Raw genomic sequence first — 27,473 nt, 5'->3', positions numbered from 1 at the left:
AATGCAACAAAAAGTTTATAACTGATGTAATCATCGGTTATTTCAATGTTGCAATCAACTGGTAACAGATAAAATATATCGGTTTTATTTAACTAGTTATTGTAAAAAAAACATTTGTAAATGACATGCCATGCTAGACGCAGCCCTACTTGTACTTTGTGTAGCTACAGTACGTGCACAGAAAACTTAATCTGCCGATTTTATTTTGCAGGTAGTACTAAAATTGATTAGATCTCTACACGACTCCAATGTGCTTTTATAAAGATATATTTCTTACATAATTAGAATTTATATTCACTGATTCGGAAAAAGTCTTAACTCTCCCTGCCTCGCTAAACCGTAATAATGTATTGCACCTCCAGTAGGAAATTATCAATTTAGACTTGTTTCTTGGGGGTTTGAGTTTTCTGTTACACAGGACCGGCGGAAATCTTGCGAACGTTTCAGGTTAGTAGAAGGTTGTTCAGAACACGTTATGACTATTACAATTGATATTAAAATATTCAAATTCCTGAGATATTTGACATCTAGTCATAAAGTATCCGGACGAATACAAGTACTTTCTACACAATCAGTTCATGAAGTTGCGAATTAAGATATCTCTTTTAGGAATATCGTACTACAATACTCTAAATGGAATGTACTTTAGCAAAAAAAGTAACACTTTATTCTTCTTTGTTGTCATAGTAAAAGTGTCGTGGAAGGAAAGTTATTGGAAAGGTTATTGTTCACTACTGCCCCATACTGTTTGATGGTAATTATACTGTACATTTATAGGTGTTCATGTTGTGCTCCATTCTGTATTTGTACGCCTATCAATTATGTACTATTTTGCAAAAACACATCCGTCATCTTGATTGTTTAGAGGGGCAAATCATGCTTTGCCCTTTTAAATATTTCATTTAGTTTTAATATTTCATATTTTTAGTTCACTTTTCATAAATTAATTGACAGCTGTGGCTGTGGCCCAGAGAGATGTACATTAATTCCTGCGTTCGTGAGCCTGAAGAAACAACAACAAAACGAATAATGGTCTTCAACTTCTTTAGACCTTGCCCTTTATCCCTGGCGGATAAGTGAGCCTCATATGAGAATATAAGGAGAAAGAAAGCAAATTAGAAAATGAAAAATGTTCTTTTGAAGAGAACACCATTCTGTTGAAAAAAAGTAGAATAAATTGCAAACACAAGTAAAAAAGATACTGCATTACAAAGGCCAAGAAATGGATAATAATTTGCAACAAAAGTATGTTTAGGCCAAAGGAAAAACAAATCTGTATAAACACATTACAGTACTATAAGTATTTAAGGTAAATGTCTAGATCCTTATGATATTCTACCACTTATAGTTAAGGAAGGTGTTATTTATGTTATTAACAAAATAGTCTGAGCAGTCAGTCAAGAACTTTGTAAAACACTTTGACAAAACCAAACCAAGGTATTATAGAGTAATTAGAAGAGTCTAATTTAATTGATACCTGGATATGCAGTTGTGTTGAAAAAAATAAGAGTACTTGTTTAGGATATTAATTAAAAGGCATGCAGGCTTATCCCTGTCATGATGTCTACAATTGTGGTAGTTGGGATTTCTTTCTTTACTATATATAAGTATCCTTCTCTGATATTATGTCTGATTCATTAAGATATCTAAAATAGAAAATATATAAAACTTTAGTAAAAGATACACGTGTACATGGAAGGTTAAGGAGCTGATAATACTCATGAAAACTTAACTCTTATACTGTAGATCATGTGTATTGTAATAGGTACACTAGATACAGTAGAGGTACGTCTTGCTTAACTACCTTGCCAGAGTCATTTGAACAAGAACAGCATTAATGCATACAAATAGTGCATGGTGTGGAATATTTTGATTTTGAAAAGGCTTTTGATAAGGTCCCTCAAAAATGTTTAATTCAAATAAAATAGGCAAATTGCAGATGATAGTCTGAAGTATGTCTTTGGATCAAGAATGGGTTAATGGATAGTAAACAGATAGATTAGTAGTGAATGCTCAGATTAAGGTGATATAATTATCGGAGATCTTCATTGGGCTCACTGCTCTTCCTAATTACAAAATTATTTAGATTATGGGATAATTAATTAACTATTTAAGATTGCAAAAATTACCATTATACAATGATTAGAAGGCACTGTAGAAACAGCTTAATAAATTCAAAAATAACTTTTCAAAACTGGTTATACTGTAGTTAGAAATAATTATGTAAAATAAGAAACTAAAAAATAATTTATGTTGAAATGTCATTTACATCTCTTGCTCTAGATAATGTGGGGAAGAAATTAAAACAGAAAATTAAATGGATTATGTGTTAAAAAATACAATTTACTAGTATGACTAAATTTAGAATATTGTGTCAAGTTTGATCATCATGTTACAAAAAATATTTCTGCTCTGTTCAAAGAAGGGTAACCAAATGCATTTCAGGATTAAAAAAAAAACACTAACAGGCTTAAATCCTGAACAGAGAATAATGCAAAGTGACCTTATTCTAATATTTAGAATACTCAAAATCATTGACCAAGTCAACGTAATTGGATTGATCAGCAGTAAAACAAATCAAAGGGCACAAGCGAAAACTACACGTAAGTGCATTTACAACTGAAACCAGAAGACTGATTTTTTCAATTGACTTTGACCCTGTCCTCTTTTAGAAATGATTTGACAAAATATCAAAATTGCAAATGAGCTAGATGGTATGAATGGATCTTTTTTTTTTAGTTTTGTTTTATGTTCTTATTGCATAGAAATACACAGATCAGTGGATTAGTGTTTGACATAAATCTATGTTGTTATTGCAGTAGTTTATGAGGTGCGGTTTAGGCCATTATTCAAACTTTACCTCTTATACACACACAAATTGCTCTCACATACACACAAAATGCTCTCACACTCTCCATTTTACTTCTCACATTCATATAAAATGCTCTTACACTCTCCATTTTACCTCTTACACACACATAAAATGCATCACATTCACTAGTTTTGCCGCTCGCGTTCACATTGTGAAGGAGTGTTTTATGTATATGTGCGAGGTGAAACTAGTGAATGTGAGAGTGTTTTATGTGTATGTAAGAGGTAAAACTAGAGAATGTGAGAGCTTTTTGTGTGTACGTGAGAGTAATATGTGTGTATATGAGAGGTAAAGTTTGAATAATGGCCTAAACGGCACCTCATAGTCTTTGCTGTTTGATTGAGCAAATTAAATACATTAAAATACTATTACAGTGATCACAAAAAGATAAGAAACAATCGGTAGGAGAAAAGGTATTTACTATCTTGTAGGCAATTCAAGGGACAATAATGAAACTAGTTTACCCCAGTTAATTAATGAATTGGTAAATCATTAAGAGTACAAACAGTCTAGAAACACAGACTAAAAGTTAGGCAGAAACGGGGAAAAGAGAGACAAGAAAGAGGAGAAGAGAAGAAGAAAGAAAGGGAGCAGAGAGAGAGAAGAATCAGAAGAATAACCTTGTTCTGATCAACCTTGAATCTAGCTATGTATTTGAACATTGAGAGCTTGCTGTCTTGTTTTAGAAAACTCTGATTTTCAAGTGAAATCACCAGACTAAAGACGTTCTCTCCTGGTTAGTGCATGCATTCCCATTCATATTGGAGCACCTGAATTTATAGGGTTCTTTAGCTTCAAAGGGTTTAAATTACAGGGTTAGCAATCTAGGTTTTCATGGAAAATAAGAAAGCAGGCCTCTGGGATGCCAATTTTGTAAATAGTGTTAGATTTAATTTTGTAAAATGATCAATGATGCTGTTACCTTTTTAAAATGTTCCAGAAGAACTGGGACTTAATATCCTAACTGTTAAGTTAGTAATGATTTAATCTTATAATGCATTTTGAATTTGGATCAGTTATATAAAACATAGTTTTTTTCATCACATTCTCCTCTCTAATATTAATTTATTATTTCAGAATGGCACTGCAGAATATTGGTATTCGCCTCCTTCAGAAAACACAGAATGTATTAGTAGTTTTTCAGAAAAGGAGCAAGGCCATCTACACAAATGCCAGTTGTTTTAATGAAGAAGAGATCAAAGAAAAGCTTCAGGCATTCCCTGGAGGATCAGTTGACCTCATCAAGCAGGACAGTGGCATTGCAGTTCTTACTATAAACAACCCCAATCACAAGAATGCATTCACAGGTATCAATGTTTTTGTTTGATCATTTCTCATTTAAAATTGTATTATAAATAAAGTTAATTTGCATTCTGTCAATTTATATTTCATTTTCTGTGACTTGTGTTTTTGATACATACTATAGAATATATATATTAAAAGTGAAGAAAAGTTAAGAGAAAATATTTTCATATTGAATTTAGTTACAGATTAACTAAAACAATTATGCATATTACACTAGTAAAATCATACAGTATAAAGGAGAGGACACTCAATGCTTTGTAGAGTTTTGGAACGTTTTGAGACTGTACAGTATAATACCATACATACTGCTTTTTTCATAAATACCCAGCAGTATGTATTGGAGAGATAAGGAATAAAGTGCTGATTTTGTGAGGCCTGTTCCAGTTAGTGCAGCAACTTCCAGGAATGAAAGATTTCAGAAACCATGTTCCTTACTTTGACAGGTACAATGATGATACAACTGAAGGACAGAATTGATCAACTTGAACAATGGACAGAGGGAAAAGGTCTTATTGTACAGGGAACAGCCAATACTTTCTGTTCAGGTTCAGATTTAAATGCAGTCAGAGCACTATCCAGTTGTCAGGTAGGACTTATTTTTTACATTCCTTGTGTAACAGTGCTTGTTGAACAATAGACAAAGCAATAAACAGTTTTTAGTTTATATTGTGCCTTACAGTTGTGAACATTATCTGAAAAATATTACAATATTAATATTTTTAATGTTAATATTTATTGCATTTATATAGCACTTTTCATCCCAAAAGATTCTAAAGCATTTTAATTATAGAACTGCGCCTACTTCATCCATCACTGAGCACCTGGGTGACACATGAGTGGTGTTATGCACCAACAGATCATGTAGAAAACTGAGAAATTGTTTCAACAATTTAGTTGTGGGAGCCTGGAACAAGTTACTCAAGCTGATGCCCTTTCCTGTTTCAATGAGTGATTACAGCCTCAGATCGATTAGCTAAGTGAGCTAGGTTGAATGTCAGTCAGTCATTGGTAATGTTTCTTATGGTTTTATGGATGTTAAAAAAGTCACAGGGCAGTGGTTTCATTTCTAATTTAAAATAATGTATATTTTTATTGTATCACATTTGCTAAAGTAATGTCTATCCATACAAAAGATCTAAAAAACATTATTAAAGGGTGGTAACATATAATTGTAGACTAATAAGCCTTGCTTCAAAGCCACAAGAATTAAAACTAATCAAGAGCAGGGGATCCAGCATGAACAAACTGAATGCTTTCAGCTAGGTTTAATTTGATTTTTTTATCATTAGGTTAAATGTGATTTTTACAAATCATTTTCAGCTCATAAACATGTAAAGATATTTCCTTTTAACTATTATATCATTGTTAATTTTTCATTTTCATGTTAAATTTAAACTAAAATGAAATTCCAGACTATTAAGTAGAAATAAAAACATGCAAATATTTCAATCAATCAACTTTTTAGTTCAATTAAGGCTTCAATCAGGTCATCAGGTTCAGCTGGAATGAAATCCAGCAGTTATGTGGTCCTTCTGGAGGATCATCTCTATGGAAATTGTAAATGTTTTCTTGTAAATATAACCAGTGCCTGACATTTTCTTCTCTAAATTGTCCCCTTCAGTATTTAAAATAAGTTTGTTTTAAAGCCATCCACACACTGTAGACCAGGGTTTGCCGGGAATGCCTTAGTCCAGTTATTCTTTAAATCAGTGGTTCTCAAACTTTTTGGACCAGGTACCACCCCTGATCAAACCAAAGCATCCAAGTACCACCTACAAGTCATCTTCTCATAGGAACCCCAGAAATTCTCAATGAGAAACATGAGCGCACGTGCGTGCACACACTCACATACACATATAATAAATATTATAGTAATAAACTTTATTTGATACAGCGCCTTTAAAGGTGGCTTCTCACAGCGCTTTACAGAAAAAAAACAGGAACAACAACAAATAAAAATAAACAATAAAAAAGCACCATTTCAGTGAGAGGGGTGAGCCTGTTTAGTCGAGCAAAGCAGATGTGAATTCATTTTTCAAGCCTTGATACAATTCACAACAGTCTAACAGATTTTAAATCACCTGCCATTTTCTTGACAGCAAAGGTCTCACGGTGGATGTTGCAATGCGTCCATTCATTTCTGGAGCAACTTCTCTAATTCATGCAACTGCACCACTGTGTCGGTTTGTCATCGCTCTAGCACCGTCCGTACAAACTCCGACACATTTTATCCAGTCTATGTCATTCTCTTTGATAAATTTATTCAGAAGCTGAAATATGTGGTCTCCTGTAGTTCCTGTTGGTACTACAGGAACAGAAAGTCCTCATTGGACGGACCCTCAAATTCGTACAGTATCTAACGTAAAACAAGCAAATTGGCCAAATCGACTACAGTCTCATCTAATTGTAGTGAAAAGCATCTGCTCATCTTAACGCACTCTACCAGTGTACTTTTGATATAATCCGCCATTTCAGTCATTCTGAGTGACTGTGTCTTTCAGAGGGGGCAGCAGGTCAAACGGGTCAAGCGCACACACCAAAGTTCCAGGGTCATATGGCGTACCAGCTGGCGGCGTTCCACGTACCACTCCTAGTACGCGTACCACAGTTTGAGAACCACTACTTTAAATCACCCTAAATCACTTCTTTAAGCATTTGATTAAACAAGTTATGTTTCAATGAAGGTGTAGTAGTATTTAACGTCTATTTAATATTCTGATTTTTATTCCAAATAATTTCTAAATTACTTAAGTGAACACATTACCTGCTAAATTGATCTTAGGCAAATAGGTGCAGGTCTCTCTAAATTGATAATTCAAAGGCTACCCAGAGAACCTTTACTAGGGCCTTCCAGACCCAGAGTTGGAGACGCCTGACAAAGAATCTGCAATATTAATCTTTTGAACATGTGGCTTGGGTTTATTTTATTTTTGCTGTCCACCAATCTTAACAAAGCAAGATGTTCTTTTTTCCTGCTGCTTTCTGGAGTTCTAGATGGAATGTTTAAGACAAATTACATTTTACATATGAAAGAAAACTGACATATTAAGCATTGCAAGAATTGAATTTTTTTCCTTAAAATCTTGTAGGATGGGATGAAGATGTGCATGTTCATGCAGAACACGTTGACACAACTTCTGAGGTAAAATACTGGGTTGCAAGTTTGGATAACAGTCTCTTTTAATTTTTTTTGCAAAAATACTTTTTCTGTTTTGATATTTTTGTAATCAAATCTTATGGAGTGCTGTAAAAGGACCAAACTTTATGCTATCACATTTTTACGCACAAATGTTCAGTTATAACAGATTCTGTAGTGCAAACACAGTTTATTTTCTACTTTAACACACTCTTTAAAATCATCATGTTCTGTTTTTACCTAGTAGAGTTTAGATGTTAAATTATTCAAAGCAGCAGAAGTGTTAAACGGGGAATAGATGTTTTTGGCCCTGTGTTCTTATCTTTGGGAAAACAGAAATCCATTTCAATGGGATGTAATTTTAATTTAACGTGAAGGAAAAACTGAATGAGAATTGATTGTAGGTAGGATGGAAGAAACAAGATAATATTGCCTAATCATTAATGTGACTGATTCAAGAAATGGTGTAATGTTTAACTATATTGTTCTACTGTATTTCAGTTAACATTTAATGAATTACATGCTACCAATATTTTTTTTCTAGTGCAGACTGCCTCTAATAAGTGTGGCTCTAGTGGAGGGAAAAGCATTAGGTGGTGGAGCAGAACTCACTACAGCCTGTGATTTTAGGTAAGACCAGGAGTCCCTTTTTACAAGTGTTACATAAAAAATACCTAAAGCTCCATCAACATGTACTGTATGATCTTGTCAAATCAACAGCTGAGGCTGGCCTGGTCATTACTGGTGTGGGAGACCTTTAAGGAGAATCAAGGTGCTTCAGTAATTGTTGCTGGTGTATCAATTTTCCAGTGTGGTGATCATGAATATTCTGATGTAAGAGATGTTGTCCTTAGGATGAGACATTAAACAGAGGTCTTAACTACTTGATCATTTAGGATCTCAAGGCAATTTTCTAAAGAGTACAGGTGTTTCACCAGATCTCTGATGTCCTGGCTAAATTACATCCTTTTCTTGTACAATCTGGCTTTCCTAAACTATCTTCTGGGTTCAATTAACAAAACATGTTCTTGTTTCTCTTCCTGAGCTGCTGTGTATTAGGCCTGTGGTTACATAATGGCTGCTAGACCGATCTCAATTCTTCATTCAATACAGGGTCATGGGGGAGGTGACGACTATTCTAGCAAGTCATAAGAACAAGGCAGTATACACCCTGGATGGAAAGACAGTCTATCACAGGGCACACACATTCACACACATACTCACACCGGGGCTAGTTTTCCCAGAAGCCAGTTAACCTACCAGTATGTGTTTGGACTGTGGGAGGAAACCAGAGAACTTGTCAGAAACCCACATGATCACAGGTATAACATAGAAGAGAGCAATGAGCACCCCAGGAATTGAACCCAGGGCCTGAGTACTATAAGGAGTGTCCTGTCCAGGGTGTACCCTGCCTTGCACCCATTGCTTGCCGGGATAGGCCCCAACTCCCCTACACCCTGAACTGGATGAAAGGGTTAGAAAATGGATGGATGCAAATAAGTCATGAGCTATGTCTCTTTTTAAGTGTTCTTCCTTGGTCTAATTCAGGTTTACCCGCTGAGGTGAAGAACAATAACCTGGTGAATCTGAGTGATTATTGAATAATCAGTAATTATACAGAAATATAGACAGACATTTTCTTTAAAAATGAGGCAAGAACAGTATACTAAAAATATCGCCGTTCATTGGTGAATAAAAAGAGAAACCATTATTTCTCCTGTAGCCTATTTAATAATTTATGGGATCATGCAGTGCCTTGGAAAAGTATTCACCTCCCTTGGACTTTTTCACATTTTGTGTTACAGCACGGAACCATGATATATTTAACTGAGACTTTTTGCAACTCATCAACAAAGTACTCTATAATGTCAAAGTGAAAAAAAAAATCCAGACATTTTACTATATTCATTAAAAATAAAAAACATATTGAAACAAATTGAATGCATAAGTATTCACCCCCTTGCTTTGACACACCTAAATTACCTCTGAAGTAACCAACTCTCTTTATATATACAGTTGAACACAAACTTTACAACTGTTTGGGCACCCCTGATCAAATTGCATGTTTCACCATAACTCTAAGTGAAAAGTAGTTAACATAACCTCTGCAGTGCACAAAAATGAAACGTCATATTTCTGCAAATTTTAATACACAATTACGATTTATTTGCTGAATTGAACAGATTGGAAAAAAAAGAGTGAATGTGGCATGTTCAAAAGTTTGGGCAAATCAGGTGTTATAAGTCAGACATTACTTAGTAACACCTCTTTGATGAAGTGTCTCAGAGATAATTATGGAAAGTTTTAGATATTGAGAAAGAAAAGGCTGATGTGTTAAATATTTCACTCATGAAATTTACGAAAGAAGATTTTGATAACACTTTCAGTCTATAGAAAGACAAAACTCTAACTTGCATAATATTTGCATTAGAGAGGCAGAGCTACTAGAAACACTTAAGATTAATTGATGATATTTTACCAATTAAACAAAAAATATATAAATATTTATAGACCATTAAAAAAACGTTCTTGCTAATATATATATTGATTTTTCTTATGCAACCAATGAACTAGTGAAGTGTGCAGATGAAACCAAAACAGGAGGATTAGCAAACACTGTAGAAGGTGCAATAGAAATTCAAAAATGCAAAATTTAAGACCAAGAAAACACCTGATGGATGTTTTAATTGTGGTTTAATATAGGCAGGCACAGAGTGTTACAAGAAGGTAGCACAAATATAAAATGGGAAACAGTGAATCCTTTTGAATTCCATTCTCATCAGCATTTCTATTGGAAAGTACGAGAAGTACTTTTAAAAATGAGAACAGGAGGCACTTTGATTGGTTAGTAGCACTTGCATGAACTTTAGTGAATCTTTGATTTTAAACTGTTATACTAGGTACTGTAAGGGTTTTTCACTGTTTCTAAAAAGTTTATTTGAACTTATCAAAAGAGAAATATTTCACAGAATTAAGTACTAATACTATAGTATAATTCTCATTAAGTGTCATCATATAGTGCTGCTCAATAGATAACTTTGTTTCTTGTGAATATCAGTAGTATTTGAAAATTAATGTGTGAATTTAGTTTATTTTGTACAGTAGAGTATAGTGCTAATATAGAAAATTAAAATATTGTTTTTTCTATTTTTTTTATAATGGACCTGATGTTTTCTTTCATAGGCTGATGGCACCCGGGAGTGAAATTCGATTTGTTCATAAGCACATGGGTTTAGTCCCTGGCTGGGGAGGAGGAGCTAGGTTAGTCCGCATTGTTGGAAGCCAAAATGCCCTAAAAATTTTGAGTACGGCATGTAAGGTGGATCCAGATTTGGCACTTCAGACAAGATTAGCAGATGATATTCTGGTATCTAATGAAGAGGGAAGACCCTTGGAAGATGCATTGAAGTGGTTAAGTGATTTCACCAAGGGACCAGCAGCTGTGATCAGATCAATTAAAAAAGTGGTGCTGTCTGGGAGAGAACTGACCAGTGATGAGGCCTTAAAAACAGAAAAAGAGGTCTTTGGAAGTGTGTGGGGTGGACCTGCCAACGTTGAAGCTTTAGCACAACGTCCAAAACACAAGTGACATGAACCAAATGATTAAAACCAGCTTGACAAATATTTAAGTGCTCTGGAATTGAATTTATTTTGGCTTTGATAAAGGAAATAATGTGTTGTAGTAAGGCAAATGATCTGATACCCATCTAGTTGAAATCATACAACACAACGGAAAACTCACCTGAAATGTGCTCTCTGTGTACCCTCTGTCTTCTCTGCTCTGTACTCTGTATCGGGAAAGTGGACCCGTGTCATTATTCAATGAAACCTACTGACCCTATCATTTGTATGCAGTATCTATATTGTTGTCAGCATACAGTGGTGCTAGAAAGTTTGTGAACCCTTTAGAATTTTCTGAATTTCTGCATAAATGTGACCTAAAATGTGATCAGATCTTCATCTAAGTCCTAAAAATAGATAAAGAGAACCCAATAAAACAAATTACACACAAAAGAAAATACTTTTTCATTCATTTATTGATCAAAATGATCCAACATTAAATGTCTTTGTCAGAAAAAGTATGTGAACCTGTGCTTTCAGTAACGGGTGTGACCCTTTTGAGCAGCAATGACTTCAACCAAACGTTTAAGGTAACTGTTGATCAGTCCTGCACATCAGCTTGGAGGAATTTTGTCCTCCTTTGGCATTCCTCCTTACAGCACTGCTTCAACTCAGTGATACTGGTGGGCTTTCTTGCATGAACTCCCCGCTTCAGATCCTGCCACAACATTTCTATTGGATCAATGTCTGGACTTTGACTTCTGCTTCAACCTTTCTTTGGTAGCCTGACTTGTGTGTTTAGGGTCGTTGTCTTGCTGCAAGACCCACCTTCTGTTGAGCTTCAGTTCACAGACGGATACTCTGACATTCTCCTGTAGAATGTGCTGGTACAATCCAGAATTCATAGTTCTGTCAATGATGGCAAGCCGTCCTGGTCCCATGGCAGCAAAACGGCCCCAAATCATGATACTGCCACCACCATGTTTCACAGTTGGGATGAGGTTCTTATGTTAGAATGTAGTATTTGGTTTTCTTGAAACATAACGTTTCTCATTTAAGCCAAAAGGTTCTATTTTCGACTCATCTGTCTATAGAACATTCTTCCAGTAGTCTTCTGGCTCATCCAGGTGGTCTTTAACAAACTTTATATGGTCAGCAATGTTCTTCTTTGGGAGTAGTGGCTTCCTCCTTGCTATCCTCCCATGCATATTGTTATTGTTCAGTGCCTGATGGTGGACCCTTGAACACCAACATTAGCCAGTGGAAGAGGCCTGCAGATCCTTAGACGTTACCCCAGTGTTCTTTGTGATCTCCCGGAATATTATACACCTTGCTCTTGGAGTGATTTGTGTTGGATGACCACTTCTGGGGAGAGTAATGAAGAAAGATGTGAAGACAGGGGTTTGAATTTAATCCTCTCTGTATGAGGTTTAGACTTCTAAGTCACAAGCTGGGGTTTATGGCAGGAAAGGGGGTTAACTGATAAGGATTGCAGATGCAAGCTAGGAACCCCCCTGGGTGTAATCTTAAACTGACCATTTGGCCAGGACATCGTAAACTGGCCAAATACCATGAACCCCCCTCTTTACCATCAGACCGAGTGACGTCAGAAACGGAGAAGAAAACACTATATAACCCAAAAGTTTGTACCAGTACGGCGAACAATACTTCGGTTTTGTTGTTTCTTGCGAGAAACAAGACTTCGGCTTTATTGTTCCTTGCATGCAATAAACTCATCTGTTTTACTTCATCTCGGGATCAAGAACCTTATTCCTTCTGTTACAACAGTAATAATAGTGTTAAATTTTCTCCATTTGTACACTATCTGCACTAGATTGAAAATACCTGTTTACAGGTACTTGACATGATTCTGACCGATTGGGAGACTTTTGTGGACTTGTTTGAATACAGTTTTCTAAAGCAGGGATTGGAAATTTGTTCCAAAAGTGTCCGAGGTAGGGTTAGGGTTAGTGTTGCAACAATACCCAGACATTTTCTAATGCATCTGCCATGCTTTAGGATGTATTTGCAGTGCAGGAAAGGTGTTGTTTTGTCCAACGACAGTGGATTGGTGAAGCCCAGAGTCTTTAGAAATTGTTTTGTAACCTTTTTCCAGCCTGATGAGCATCGACAACTTTCAGAAATTTCCTTTGATCGAGGCATGGCATGCGTTCACAAACCTGTGTGGTGAAGACCAGACTTTGAAATGAAGACAGGTTTATTTTTTTAAATAGGGCAGGGCCACCCAAACTCACACATGATTGTCATCCCATTAATTGACACTCCTGATTCTAATTATCCCCTTAACTGAACTGATCATTCTAGAGGTTCACATACTTTTTCAGACAAAAACATTTAATATGGTTCATTTTGATCAATAAATGAATGAAAAAGTATATCATTTTGTGTGTTATTTGTTTTATTGGGTTCTCTATTTTTATTACTTTGATGAAGATCTGATAACATTTTAGGTAAAATGTATGCAGAAATGCAGACAATTCTAAAGGATTCACAGACTTTCTAGCTCCACTGTAGATAACTTTCGCAATCAAGTATTAATGTTTCTGTGTAATGATTATTTAAATAATGATAAACTTTTGAAAACAACCAAAGTATATTAATGTTGATATTAATAAAGATGATGTATGTAGCTGTAAAAATCAATGTTGAAAGCATTTAATGAAACAACAGCTTCACCCTTTGAAGTTGACTGCCAACATTCATCAAAGGCTGTGAAAAACAGTGACTGCTCACAGCTCCTCAATATGCTTTCTCAAGATGTTTGATGAAGTTTATTCACTTTATTGGTAGTTGGCAGGACCTTGATGCAGATGTATTCATATTTTGCAATCTGTAATACAGAGTTAGAAACACTAATCAGCTGTTCCAACACATTTCTGATTATCTAGGCTTCTCATTTCAACCATAGAAGAGTATCTTCACAATGTGGTTCTTAAAATAATAATTAAGGAAAAAATATCAGATTAAAAACAGTTAAATGATGATCCTTATAATCAGTTGATATTAAATCTGTGTGCATTATGTGTATTTATTTAAATATGCAACATTGACACTGACTTTTCAATATTGTTACAACCCCAGGTGTCTAGGGTTTGGATGCAGGTGGGTTTCAGGTGAGGGACTTAGGAAGTGAGACAACAAAATTTCGGGGCAAAAGTGATTTATTTACAAAGTAAAAAAGTGAATAAGTGACTGGTACGTATAACAAGACACAAAGAACACACAAGGAAAAGAAAATTGAGTGGTGCCAAAGAAAAGAAAAATAACAAAACTGCACTAGCTAATACAGTGACGGTGAGATCTGACCTGTCTAACCAAAACCACAAAACAAAAGGTCTTCATATGCCCTAACTTCCCTACACTGACTAACCAGAACCAGAAAAAGACAAAGGTGGCACTCGCCCCTAAGCCAGTGTGTCAAGACAAAAATAAACCTTACTTGTACCTTTTCCCCTGGTGTACAACAAGTTCACAGTTAACAATAACACAACACAAGTGAAATAATTGCACAATTATGGCAAAATAATACAGAAGAAAATACACAAGCAAGGAATAGAGTAGCGCGTAGAAAGTGTGGTTTGAAAATTTGTATTTTGCTACCATTTTTTACAGGCACAAATAGTAAAAATACAAAATACAGTATGTCCAAATTTGTTTTTCGAGGAAACACTAAAACAATACCTTTCCTGCACTTAGAATACATCCTAAAGCACAGCAAATTCATTATAAAATGTGTAGGTGTTGTTCCAACACTAAACCTGTTACACAATGGCCAGAGGAAGGCCAAAGTAGGTACATTTTATAAAAGAATGCCTCCACTGCAAAGCACTCACGTATAATAAGTGCACCTTATTTACAGTGCTCACAGTCCCACACACCAGAAAAACAAAACCCCAAAAAGGAACAAAAATAATAATTCAAATAGACCAATCCTGTTTTTCTTATTGCTTTCTCATTGATTTAAGTCACACTACATGACTCACCAACCATCAACTCCCTCCAAGGCTGAGGAGCCAGTTTAAATAGCATGTAAACCCCTCCCCCTCTGGAACAAACCATTTCTCCAAATTTATAATTTCACAAATTATACATTCAAAATGAATTCCTTTCTAACCAAAAAACATCACATATCTTAACAACACAATGCTTTTGATCCTGGTTCAAATAAACAATACAAACAATAACATTTACCTCTCTTCACATGTATGTGGTTTTTCCCATCTCCATAAATAAACCTTGAGAAGTGGGGTTAGGTTTGGCCTTATGAGGCCTCCAGAGGCTAACCCAACCCAGAAGTACCAACACCAAACAAACAGTGAGAATTATCCATTTTGAGAGTGCTCTCCATTCACACTACAATACTCACTAATCCCCGTGTTAAAGAATGTGTTTTATGTATGTGAATGTATATGAAATTAAGTAATAGCAGTTACTAGTAAAGCCCTGAGTGTGCACCCTCAGGAGCTTATCTAGCAGCTGCTCAACAGAAGCTGCTTGAAAAGTATATTTCCTGTGCTACCTGTACCTTGTGACAGTCTACTCTGTCACAAACCCTAACCCTACCTCGGACACTTTTGTAACATATTTCCAAATCCCAGCTTTAAAAACTGTTAAAAAAAAGTAGACAAATGACTCCCGATTAGTCAGAACCTTAAAAATAAACAGAGTTTAACGACAGGAAATTTCAATTTTGTGGCATTGCTTTTTTTTCAACCAGCTTCTGAAATGATGTGTAAAATATGTAGTTATTGACTAGTTTTCAAGTGAGCATGACAATTACCTGTAAAGTTTGGCTAAACTTATTTCCTTTAGTTTTGAACACAGAAAAAAAGAAAGTTTAGCATGTAGACAGTGTGTTTTCAGAGTTTGGATTTTCTGGCCTTTTTGACGGCCGCACGGCTTAGTAAAAAAAATTGCTCACAATTTGTTTTTCGAGGAAACAACAAAACAACACCTTTCCTGCACTGCAAATAAATCCTAAGGCATGGCAGATGCATTAGAAAATGTCAGGGTGTTGTTGCAACACTAACCCTAACCCTACCTCGGACACTTTTGGAACAAATTTCCAATCCCTCCTTTAGAAAACTGTATTCAAACAAGTCCACAAAAGTCTCCCAATCGGTCAGAATCATGTCAAGTACCTGTTAACAGGTATTTTCAATGCATCTAGTGTGAATGGCTTTCAGTTTTGTGGCATTGCTTTTTTTTCAACCAGCTTCTGAAATAAGGTATAAAATATGCAATTATTGACTAGTTTTCACGTGAAAATTACCTGTAAAGTTTGGCTAAACTTATTTCCTTTATTTTGAACACAGAAAAAATAAAGTTTAGCATGTAGAAAGTGTGTTTTCAGAATTTGGATGTTCGGTCATTTTTGACAGCTGCGCTGTTTAGCAAAACCATCAAAATTTGTTTTTCCAGGAAACAACAAAACAACACCTTTCCTGCACTGCAAATAAATCCTAAAGCATGGCAGATGCATTAGAAACTGTGCGTGTTGTTGCAACACTAACCCTAACCCTACCTCGGACACTTTTGGAATAAATTTCCAATCCCTGCCTTCTGTATTCAAATGTATTCAAACAAGTCCACAAAAGTCTCCCAATTGGTCAGAATCATGTCAAGTACCTGTTAACAGGTATTTTCAATGCATCTAGTGTGAATGGCTTTCAATTTTGTGGCATTGCTTTTTTTTCAACCAGCTTCTGAAATGACATATAAATTATGCAATTATTGACTTGTTTTCATGTGAGCATTAAAATTTCCAGTATAGTTTGGTTAAACTTATTTTCTTTATTTTTAAACACAAAAATGAATATAGTTTAGTATGTAAAATGTATTTTCAAACTTTTACAATTCATTAATTCAGATATTAATAATATTACATGAGTAGGCATTGTTATAGGCTCAGGCAGATGAAAAAATGAATAAGAGATTAAAGGGAAAAAGATGTTCAGAGTAGATGAGATAGAGGAGAGAAACAATTGGAACACTTGGAACTTGAAGCTGGTCCTAGGCAAAAGTCCCTTCTTCATGATCGTCTAGAAAATCCAGATTGGAGTTATATACTTCCATCTTGCTAAGAGCTTGCTATTCTGCTGCTTTTAAGGAAGTTGGAGTTCATGAGTGAGGAATCCCTTGGTTTAAAACTGCAACTTCTGCTTTGTGGGTGCATTTTAAAATAGGGAGACAGGCTCCTATTCATTTAATGTCATCTGGGTTAGGGGGAGATTTAATTGTAGGTTGTATTCTATTTAGTTTGGAAGGCAACTTGTCTCTTTGGGCCTTATTTAATATCCAATTTCTTGGTAGGAGCCTGGGGTTTTCTGAGTGGTCTATATGTACTGTAGGTCCGTAAAACGCCTTTTCTGTTAACCTGTAAATACAGTAATTTGTGTGTTGTATGTTTGTTTTCTGTAGTGTAGTGTGTCAGTGTCTTTGTTAATAAATATTTGTTTAACCAAGTGTCTGAATAATTTTTTTCAACAAAGTTGTGGCAGAGAACAAAAAAATCACTTGCCTCTAACTACACCAACCATTTGGGTATATTCTTGGATATCTTTACAAGTTATGGATTATCATATGCAGTTGTAACATTTGAATGGATTTTAAATCTATTTAGCATACAAAGAAATCTTAATACAAAATGATTGTGCATACTGATTTAAAATCATGGCATTCATAATCAGCACTTTTATTTTGTGATTGCTAAAAGTCAACCATTTAATGCTCATTAATCATTACTTATGCATCTTGGATTGTCTGCAAAAAATAATTTGGATTGTTAGAGTAAAGCTACAGTTTTGAAGAACGTCTGCTCTTTTATCTGTCTTTCCAGCAGCAAAGGTCATTTAAGACCTTGGCAGCACATCAGGCACTAGTTCTGGAATAAATGAAAATGGCAATGAATGCAGTTTCTGTTGAACTGTACATGCCTGGAATACAAATTAAAAAGTGTACTAGGAAATACATCCATTCTAACTGTCCTGTTAGTAAATCTGGCAAGTTTCTAAAAAAATTGTAGTAAAACGGGACTGAATTGCATAATGCAGTCTATGCATATATGATTCAGATCTGTAGTGCCTACAACTATTATTCCGATCCTATGTTGTCCCATTTAATAAAATACCAAAATAATGTAAACACATTTTTAAACTATTCAAAACCTGAATGCTCAAACTAAAGATTTAAAAGAGCAAGAAGTGACAGTGTCAACAAAAGTTAAGTAGAATAAATGAAATATGTTGATTGTTTTAAAACCATGAGAACTCTATTTGAAGAATTTCAAGCTCTCTAAAGCTTGGGAATCGCTTATGGAAAGTGGTTTTTGTATAGTCTTTGCATAGATTCCCATTAGGATTTAAGTCAAGACTGACTGGGCCACTTAAGGACATTCTTTCTCATTCTAAAGCCACTCAAGGCAGCTTTGGCTTTATGGTTTGGATAATTTTCACCCCCGTTTCATGGGTACAGCAGACTGAAACTGAATTTCCTCTATTTACATAGCCCATTTTTTACTTCAATCTTAGCAAGCTTTCCTGCTTGATCATTAGAAGTCTTTGACCCCACAGTGGCATCCATCACCAGTTGCTGCCTTACCTGGCTTTTCAATCTGGAGTCACTAAGCAGTGTCTGGTTGGTACAATACACCTTCCATTACTTAATGATTAAGTAGGCTGTGCTCACGGGGATGTTCAGGGATGTTTGGATCCTTCTCCTGCTCTGTGCTTTTCAATGAATTCTCCCTGGCTTCCATTGCAAGCTCCTTAGTCTTCTTCATAGAGGTTTTGGAACCTCACAACCTTGTAATTTCAGAATAAAAACACTGCAAAGGGGCCCTCAAATAATTGTGTGGCCTACTGAAGTAACTTTGTATATCTAAATTTGTATTTACCACAGCAAATGGTTTGAGTAAGTACTGTACATAATCATGACTTTTCAATTTTTCTTAAATATAACCTATTATCCTGTTTTTTTTCTGAGTGTAATGTGCCATATATGAAGTAATGAGTAATGCCTGTATGTGAATGTTGTGCTGTGAAATAAGTTTAAAAAACCCTATGTGATCACTAAAGTTATAAAGGTGCAGAAAAGGTAACATAAGTAATTATAAGAAAGAGAATAAACAAACCGCAGGAGAGTGAAATGCTAGAATAGGAAGGGAGTAGCTACTGGTACCTCTCCATTCCCACCCACCCCATCTCCATCCAACAAAACGTCCTTTATGACCAACCCCTGAATGCAAGATGTCTCCAATTTTATTGTATGTGAAATAGTAATAATAATAAACTTTTTTATATAGCACCTTTAAAGGTGTCTTCTCAAAGCGCTTTACAGTATGACAATAACAATAAATAAGAAGAATACATAATTAAAACACAATTACAATATATAGAGGAGGCCGTGGATGCAGAGCAGAGGGGTGAAGAATGAAACCAGTTAAGTAAAGGCTTTTCTGAAGAAGAGGGTTTTGAGTCTGGATTTGAAGGAGTTTAGAGAAGGTGACTCTTTGATATCCTTGGGCAAAGAGTTCCAGAGCTTGGGGGCATAACAGGAGAAGGCCCTGTCACCAATACAATGTAGAGGGGCTTGGGGGACAGTAAGGAGGGCAGAATTTGAAGAGTGGAGGTTGCAAAGTGGGGAGTATGGGGATAATAGTTCAGACAGGTACTGAGGTGCCAAGCTCTGCAGAGCCTTATAGGTGAGCATGAGGATTAAGTCTACACGGAATTAGACCGGAAGCCAGTGCAAGGACTCCAGGATAGGAGTAATGTGAACACTTGCACTAGACCTGGTCAGGATTCTGGTTACTGAATTTTGGACATACTGCAGTTTGTTCAGAGTAGATTTAGATACCCCAGCGAGTGGAGCATTACAGTATACAACGATATTACAGGTCTTGCGATATTTTTAAGGTGAAAAAAAGATGTTCTGATAGTATGTTACACATGTGGGTCGAATGTTAAGCCAGAATCGAATATAACGATTTTCAAATTTGATTGAAGCTCAAGTACAGAGCCATCTACAGAAAGGGTTACAGGACTGGCTTTCTGAAGTTGATGGGGGGTGCCAATGAGCATGACTTTGGTCTTGTCGCAGTTGAGATGAAGGAAGTTTTGAGTCATCCAAATGTTTTTTTATGTCAGAGATGCAATTAGATAGAATAGAGACAGCCACATCAGTGTCAGGTTTGGTATGGATGTATATTTGAGTATCGTCAGCGTAAAAATGAAAGCTGAGGCCATGTGATCTTAAAAGCTGACCAAGAGGAAACATGTAAATGCTGAATAGCAAGGGACCCAGTATTGAGCCCTGAGGGCCACCAGACTTAACAAGACCAATTTCTGTACCATCAATTTACTTTCTTGTCTGTTATAACTGTGCTGGAATAATCTGTTACAATACAGTTGTGCTGCAGTTATATGCATTTATAGCAGCCATATAACCCCACAACTCAACTGAAAACCCAGTGAAGTTAAGCGTATTTGAGCCTGGTCAGTACCTGGATGAGAGACCTCTTAGGAAAAACTAAGGTTGCTGCCGAAAGTTGTATCGGAACGAGAAGGGCCGCTTATCATGAAGTCCCTGTGGGTCCTAATGCACCAGTACAGTCACAGGGAAACTATACTGTGAAAAGCCACCGCCCTTCGGATGAGATGTAAAACCAAGGTCCTGACTCTGTCGTCATTAAAAATCCCAGGGTGTTATCCTAGCATCCTGGCCAAATTTCCCCTTGGCCTTTACCAATCATGGCCTCCTTATAATTCCCATCTATTAACTGGCTTCATCTTCACTGCTGCACATTGGTGGCAGTGGAGGAGAGTCCCCATTACCTGTAAAGTGCTTTGAGTGTCCAGACCAACATGACTGACTTTTACATGACATTTTGTAACTTTTAGAATGGAAACTTTTGAGGACAGTTTAAAGATTTGAATTTTGCTTTAATGAACCACATATACAGTACATCATCCAGTATCAGAATTCTGCTGATTCTTAGTAACAAGTGCAACAACCTACAGTACAAGCACACGATGCAAGACGGGACTACACAATGGATGGGATGCTTATCCACTATAGCGCACACACCTGGTCCTCATGGGTCACTGCATGTGAAGGTTTTCATTTCAGCTCAGCTCTTAACCTATATTGTTACCACTTATTCAGGTAATAGTGTTTTTTAAGATCTGGAAAACCTGCAAGGCACAACAGCCCTCTAAGATCAGGATTGTATCCCTGGTACACACTGACAAAAGGACAATTGAGAGATGCCAATTAACCTAACAGCACGTCTTTGGGAAAAGGGAATATTTAGATCACCTATCAGCAAAAGTACAATATTTGTAATACAATGAATAAACAAAATAATTTTGGAAAATTATCTGAAAGAGGTAATGCAAGAGTCCAAAAATTGTGCTTCTTACCTCTAAGAGTATACTTCTAGTTGGTATAACTAACAAAACATCTGCAAAGTACTTTATCAGCAGCTTTCTTCATGAGGAATAAGTTTTACCTAATAAATGCAATATTTTTCACAATTTCTTATCCTTCTTGATTATAGCCCTACATATTTGTGGAAAAATACCATTGGGATTTAACACTTCACATACAAAATTTTCATTAGTCCATTCCTTATGTTGTTGAAATTAATTACATTATTCACTTGACATGCTGTGAAAAAGCTGATACCAGCCTTGACAAAAGTCTAGATAAACAGCATACACTCTACTTATAGGTATTATGTTAAAGAATTTATTAATGCCTTGGCACCCAAATGAAAGTGATGTTATGCTTATTACACTCTTAAATTACATCTTAAAGAGGCTAGAAATCTTTTATTTTGGGTTGATAAATTGACAAATACTTTATTTTTAACTTACAAATCCTGTAACAAATTACAGTAAAGCAAAATACAGCAAAAAATGTTAAGATTTTTAAAAGTTTTAAAAAGCAGAATGAAAGGGACACATGACAATGAAATATGATGAATGTAAAAATCATTACACTGAAATTTTCAAAATGCAAGAGACAACCCATAATGTTTCAGTTAAGCAGCCTGTACATGACATCTGACCTTGTCATTTTGCAAAAAAACAATCTGCTAGGTACACAAAAAGACTCCAATAAAGTTAACCAAACTAATTCTAAAACAAAAACTTTTCATCTTTCTGACATTAGTGTTTAGTACCCTCTCTTACAATAACACATGCACAAGTAATGGTAAAGACAAGCATATTATGATGAAATATGAATTTAACACTGAAAGACCATGCTCTGATTATGAAACACACCAATTTAGAATGCTTATTTGGGCCTGAACAAGTAATCAGGGAAATTCTTTTTTTCAGTGTTTTATAGAAAAAAAGCTGATAAAATCAGCCTTATTAATAACTTCTGTATTTTGTTGGGAGGTAAGCTACATCCAGACCAGGCCTCCAGATGTTTTTTTTCCCATTGCGAATTATGAGTGCCCTTCAAATTTACCAATAAAGATAGAAATGAGAAATGATCTAGTTCTGAGTGCAATATTGGCCGAGAACCTCAGCTCCCATTCCAGTACAAATGTTTAAAAAAAGCTCAGTTTAAACTTCAGTAACTGTACACTGTCCATCAGGCCTTCTTGATCTCACACTGTTGCTGCTACTGGCAGACTCACCTCCTGGAGACGGCCTCTCTGCCTGGCTCTCCCTAACCCGGTCATATGGAAGGAGTCTTTGCCTTGTACGTGACACGTACTGCAGCTGGTCACCAGTCACTTCTTCTGCATCATCCCCTCCTTCCTCCTCTTCCTCTTCACTACTGGATTCTGAGTCTGATTCATCCACAGATGTGTTTGGAGCAGATGAACCATGAGACAGTGCTGTATCCTCTTCCACCTCCTCCCCCTCTCCATTTTGCCCTCTGTCATCACTGCTTTGATGACTAATCTGCATTTGGGCAAAGGAGTTCTCTATAGAGCTGCTGGCATCAGGGGATGGGGTTGAAGGACTTGTTGGCTGGCCACCAAGAGATGTAGGAGGCCTCACAGAATTGGCTGTACGTATAGATGCAGATGCAGCCCCCTGAACAGCTGTTGTATCAGCCCCATCTGCTGAATTTTCACGAGCCACAGCCAAAGCACTGGAGTCAGTGTCCAACCGAAGTCCAGCAACACCCTTTTTGGGGATATCAGCAATGTCTCTTTTCATTTTTCTGCGGCGCCCATGCTCATTCCTTCTGTACTGAACCATATTCTCCAAGTCTGCCACATACAAAAATCCTGCTATGAGCATCTCGGTAGTCTTTTTACCTTTTGAAAAAGCATCTTCTAGCTCTCTGCTTGTGCGCTCATCATACTGCCACCAGCCATTCCTACCTTCATAGTACCAAGCATACTCTCCATTGCCTCTTCCTGCTGCTTTGAGCTCCTCTGGGGACAGCAGAGTAGGCTTTTCAAGAAAGTCTTCAGGAATTTCTTGTCGACACAGCGCACAGCGCTTACTTTGCCAAGATGCTCCTTTTACACAAAGATAACAAAAAATATGTCTACAAGGGAGTCGGACAGGATGAACACAGGTTTGTAAGCATATAGCACATTCAGGGACTGAGAGCGCAGGGGATGTACTTGAACAAGGCTCATTCACCTTCTTGTTAGAGGGAAGCATATTCAATGTATGGTCAACCTCACCACAGCTAGCCATTCTGCAGAAAAACAAAACAAAAAAAGACATAAAAGAGCACAGACACATTGAAAACTGTTTTCTCACGTATAAACAAAACTGAATAACAGGCATTTGTTATGAAGATTGATTCACTCTCATTTTCATCTAGATTTTCCGTTTAATTCTCAGTGATGAGAAAATAAAGCTTTGCGATAGACAGATGTTACAGGTGCCCTTCAAATGTATTTACATTTTAAAATAGGAATATATTTTTTGCATTACAGTCAAGCAATTGATATTTGTTATCATTGTACTAATACACACATTAGAAACAACATGTTTTATTTTTAGTAATTCAATATAAACATTTCATCATAAAGAACAATAACATATTTGGCATTCAACTCTATTTTGAGTTGATTGTACATACTGGAACACATTCAGTAAATCTTAAGAGAGAAGTGTCAGTACAAGACTGAATATCCTTTTGAGACAATAAATGCTTAATAATTTGCGACACATTGAGCTCACCAATAATGGTGTAATTATCTGAGATGCTTCATCACAGTAACTGCAAGTTCTTGAATATTCGTGGGATGTTTTTTTTATTCAGCATGTAAAATACATGCTGAAGTGGATCTTAATCTGGAGTTTGATTTGTCTAATCTATGATTTTCAATTCTTTTCCTAATAAACTTGGTTGCATTGGCCATATATTTTGGGTGACCATTAAACTGCATGGTAAAGTGCTGCTCCATTAAGTGTGTTTCTGTAAACTTCAGAATTCATTGTTTTTCTTATTAGATACATCAACGATACATTTCACTGAGCCGTTTTCAGAAGAGGAGGACATGTCTTCATCTCCACCACGCTTCACAGATAAGGTGATATTCTTTAAAACATTTGCAGTTCCTTTCTCCACACTTAACAGTTGAAAAGATTGAACTTGGTCCCACTATCTAAAAGTTAATGATGATTTCACTACCAGCTCTTGTAGGATTTTCTTATCCAGTACTGATCATTTTTGTGTTATCAGCTGCAGATGATTCCCTTGGCCAACCAGGTTTTGTCTTATTTGTAATTATGCCTGGTGTTTTCTTCTAATTAAATTCCAAATTGTTAATCTTGGAATCCCCAAATTAGAGTTCATATTTTATTTACCTCACAAATATATAAATATTTGCATATGTTTGGGGGCTTTCAATGCCATGGGTTAGGATGCTAAAAGTGATTAATAACTTTAATAATGTCAAAATTGTTTATTTTTATGTATTGAAACTAACTTGATTTCTATTTGTTCATTTCGTAATATGCACATTTTTTTACATATGAAGCAAGTTGTTGATTTTTTTCATGTAAAGAGCATAATATCCCATAAAATATGACTAAAGAAAGACAGATGCAGAACTTACGATATACACGGTAGTTACAGCACTTTCATCAAGAGGATATTTTTCTTCTTTAAGATTCTCCCTGATAAAAGAAAATGTTAAAACCTATAACATGAAACTGATTTTTCCATGCCTCCCACTAGTTAGACAACTTGAGACCTGCCCTCTAAACCCAGGGTAACTATATAAAGATATGAAATGCATGTATATACACAAATATAAACAATTATCAATCCACCCTTTTAAAATCCTCATCATCACATAAAAATGGTAGGCAAAACAATAATCAAACCTATCTACACCCATCTGAAACAAAAAAATCAAAATGAAAAAGTTTAGACAATTATCATGGTGTATCATGTTTAGAAACACATCGGTAAAGAAAACTAGCACCTTTCAATAATCTTTCAGGTTATTAATATTTTACATAAACTTGCAAATGATTCTTCATCAATCATCTCCCACTACTTAGCTCATGATATTAAACAAATTAGTTTTTTCCATTGCCTCCTGCTGTACATGCAAATTAACATCTGTCACATAGATATGAATACCTTGAATCCCTGGTCTTAAGTACGTTTATTTCTTACTAAACATTCCACATGTAGTGTCACTATCTCCAGTTTCTCTCAAGGTACTAGCCCACTTAAGAAAACGCTTTAAAAACCTACTAAAATAGGTCTTCCTTTGTTAGAAAAGAATTTACTTTGTTTCACCCAAGCATTAACCTACCATAACTTATTTAAATATACATTTATGTACTGATAAGGCCATACAATGTTTTGTTTTCTGCCCTGTATATTAACGCATTCTGTTGCGACTGTCTGCATGGTGTCATTTTCTTAATATATAACTACATTTTCTTCAAATTCGTGATGCCCGTTTTAGAGGACTTTACTTAATGTAGTAACAAAGAGGTCATAAACAGATGAACAAGTAAATCAATCTAATCACCACTATCAAACCTACTATATGATATATATATAAGAACTATAAGTTCTTCTTATGAGGAGGGAGAAAAGCATTCAGAGGAAATGTGAAACTGTTTAAACTGTTTTCTTCCTACAGAAATGAATTGTCTGTAACTTGATGCATTTATAAATTCGAATATTTCATATCTGAATATTAAATAAAACATGTTATCTTTATACACTCTATCAACAGAACATTAAAAACGTAATTCCCACAAAACATTAATTTTATCAATTATGTAGAATACTTAAAAGTACATACGTCACTGTTTCAACATTCTTTTTAAGTTGGTAAACCAAATCAGGTTCTTTCAAGTCCTCTTTATAAGGAATACTGTGTTTTGCAAATTAAGTTGTTTGGGATGAGCTCAACCACCTGTATTTTTAGTTCCTACACCAAACGGTAGCGGAGTTAATACCGCGTTCTCTAGCTATCAATTGGATATGTGCAGAATTATCTATCACTACTGTGCTGCTCCATTTCTTAATGTGTTCACACCCTACGGTAACGATGTGCATGTATACATACACACAGAATCGAGACTCAGGCTCAGCATTGTTATTAAAATGTAAACTATGCTGGTACAAACACAATCTTCACAGTAACGAGGTCTTCCTTAACAACAACGGATTTTCAACAGAACTCAGCCACCCAGTTCCGGACCGCTTGAAGGACCAAACTGCATTCTCTCTGAAGCCACTGCCCGTGAGACTCAAAGACTCGCCGACACTCTTCGTTTTTTAAGGTGGCTACAAAAGGACGTGAGGAAACCGTAGGCTGACCATTAAACACGACGGAGGCCCGACAGGTTAAACTTGAAATAATTACATTTCACGAGGCCTTCACGCAGGCGGGTAGTATCATCGAGAAGGCAGAAGTGGTTAAAAAGACAGGTGTCGTTTAGGATTGCTTGATTTCGTACAACGACCACTCCCAGGGCCCACCACAACAACAATAAGATATGTTGTCTGGTCAGGGTGATGACAGCCGCTGGTAATAGCCCGGCCAAGCAGCGCAGACCCCGGCCGCTTCCCAGACCGTAAATAAAAGGGCTTCTACTCATCGGCCGAACATTTCTGTCTAAAACAACGCCCCCACCATCTTATAACAAATTCGAAATTATCATTCGCCCTATTTACAGATTTCTCAAAATACTCACCAGCCCTTTTTTCTCCTCCAGCTCCTTCACAAGACGCCGAAGCCACCAACAATACGCATCATCCTCAGCGTGCTGACGATTAGGGCGTTTTGACGTCATTACGTAGATACGGAATGCGTAAAGGCGGAGCATCCGGGTGTTCCAGTCACCTGGAAATGAAATAAAATTAAAAGTCACCTGGAAATAAAAGGCAAAGGAAAGGTGTGCTTATTGGGTGGTAGTCTCTGAGATGTTTTAGTGTTTTATTTTTGGGGGGTTGAAACGCTTAAACATTTCGTGAGTTTGGTTTGGATATGTTTAATTAATGAGTTTTCTATTAACATCATTGATAACGTACAGGAAGCATTGTCCTGTTGTGCTTGATCCTTTACAGCCTACGCATACTAACGCAGCTACCCACCTGAACTACATAATCCAT

At 36.1% G+C, this 27,473-nt stretch overlaps 2 protein-coding genes across 4 annotated transcripts; one reads left to right on the top strand and one right to left on the bottom strand.

The window, feature by feature from the left end:
- Nucleotides 1–374: 374 nt before the first annotated feature.
- echdc1 (enoyl CoA hydratase domain containing 1) lies at nucleotides 375–17,359 on the top strand. 3 transcript variants are annotated; one of them, XM_006626016.3, is made up of 6 exons: nucleotides 375–447; nucleotides 3,950–4,179; nucleotides 4,621–4,763; nucleotides 7,267–7,319; nucleotides 7,863–7,943; nucleotides 10,497–17,359. In XM_006626016.3, exons 2-6 carry the CDS (start codon nucleotides 3,951–3,953, stop codon nucleotides 10,900–10,902), a joined length of 912 nt encoding a protein of 303 aa, XP_006626079.2. In that variant the 5' UTR covers nucleotides 375–447; nucleotide 3,950; the 3' UTR covers nucleotides 10,903–17,359. The 3 variants fall into 3 exon arrangements, with proteins under 3 accessions (XP_006626079.2, XP_015205142.2, XP_069034749.1); XM_015349656.2 differs by lacking the exon at nucleotides 375–447 and adding an exon at nucleotides 688–754; XM_069178648.1 differs by lacking the exon at nucleotides 375–447 and adding an exon at nucleotides 2,506–2,603.
- A 3,456-nt stretch (nucleotides 17,360–20,815) lies between these two features.
- rnf146 (ring finger protein 146) lies at nucleotides 20,816–27,144 on the bottom strand. The gene is made up of 3 exons (XM_015351184.2): nucleotides 27,056–27,144; nucleotides 24,946–25,006; nucleotides 20,816–23,573 (listed from the first exon to the last, which is right to left on the bottom strand). Exon 3 carries the CDS (start codon nucleotides 23,570–23,572, stop codon nucleotides 22,475–22,477), a length of 1,098 nt encoding a protein of 365 aa, XP_015206670.1. The 5' UTR covers nucleotide 23,573; nucleotides 24,946–25,006; nucleotides 27,056–27,144; the 3' UTR covers nucleotides 20,816–22,474.
- Between the last annotated feature and the right edge of the window lie 329 nt (nucleotides 27,145–27,473).

This window comes from Lepisosteus oculatus, chromosome 2, assembly GCF_040954835.1.
Source record: "Lepisosteus oculatus isolate fLepOcu1 chromosome 2, fLepOcu1.hap2, whole genome shotgun sequence".
NCBI classification, from domain to species: Eukaryota; Metazoa; Chordata; class Actinopteri; order Semionotiformes; family Lepisosteidae; genus Lepisosteus; species Lepisosteus oculatus.
Note: the sequence above shows the minus strand (reverse complement) of the source record. Positions and strands in the feature narration are given on the sequence as shown.

Bases quoted from the DNA above. Each gene is read 5' to 3' on its own strand.
- echdc1 (XM_006626016.3), top strand. From the start codon at position 3,951: ATGGCACTGCAGAATATTGGTATTCGCCTCCTTCAGAAAACACAGAAT. The intron at 4,180-4,620 runs GTATCAATGTTT...TTACTTTGACAG, and splicing joins TCACAAGAATGCATTCACAG to GTACAATGATGATACAACTG. The intron at 7,944-10,496 runs GTAAGACCAGGA...TTTCTTTCATAG, and splicing joins ACTACAGCCTGTGATTTTAG to GCTGATGGCACCCGGGAGTG.
- rnf146 (XM_015351184.2), bottom strand. From the start codon at position 23,572: ATGGCTAGCTGTGGTGAGGTTGACCATACATTGAATATGCTTCCCTCT.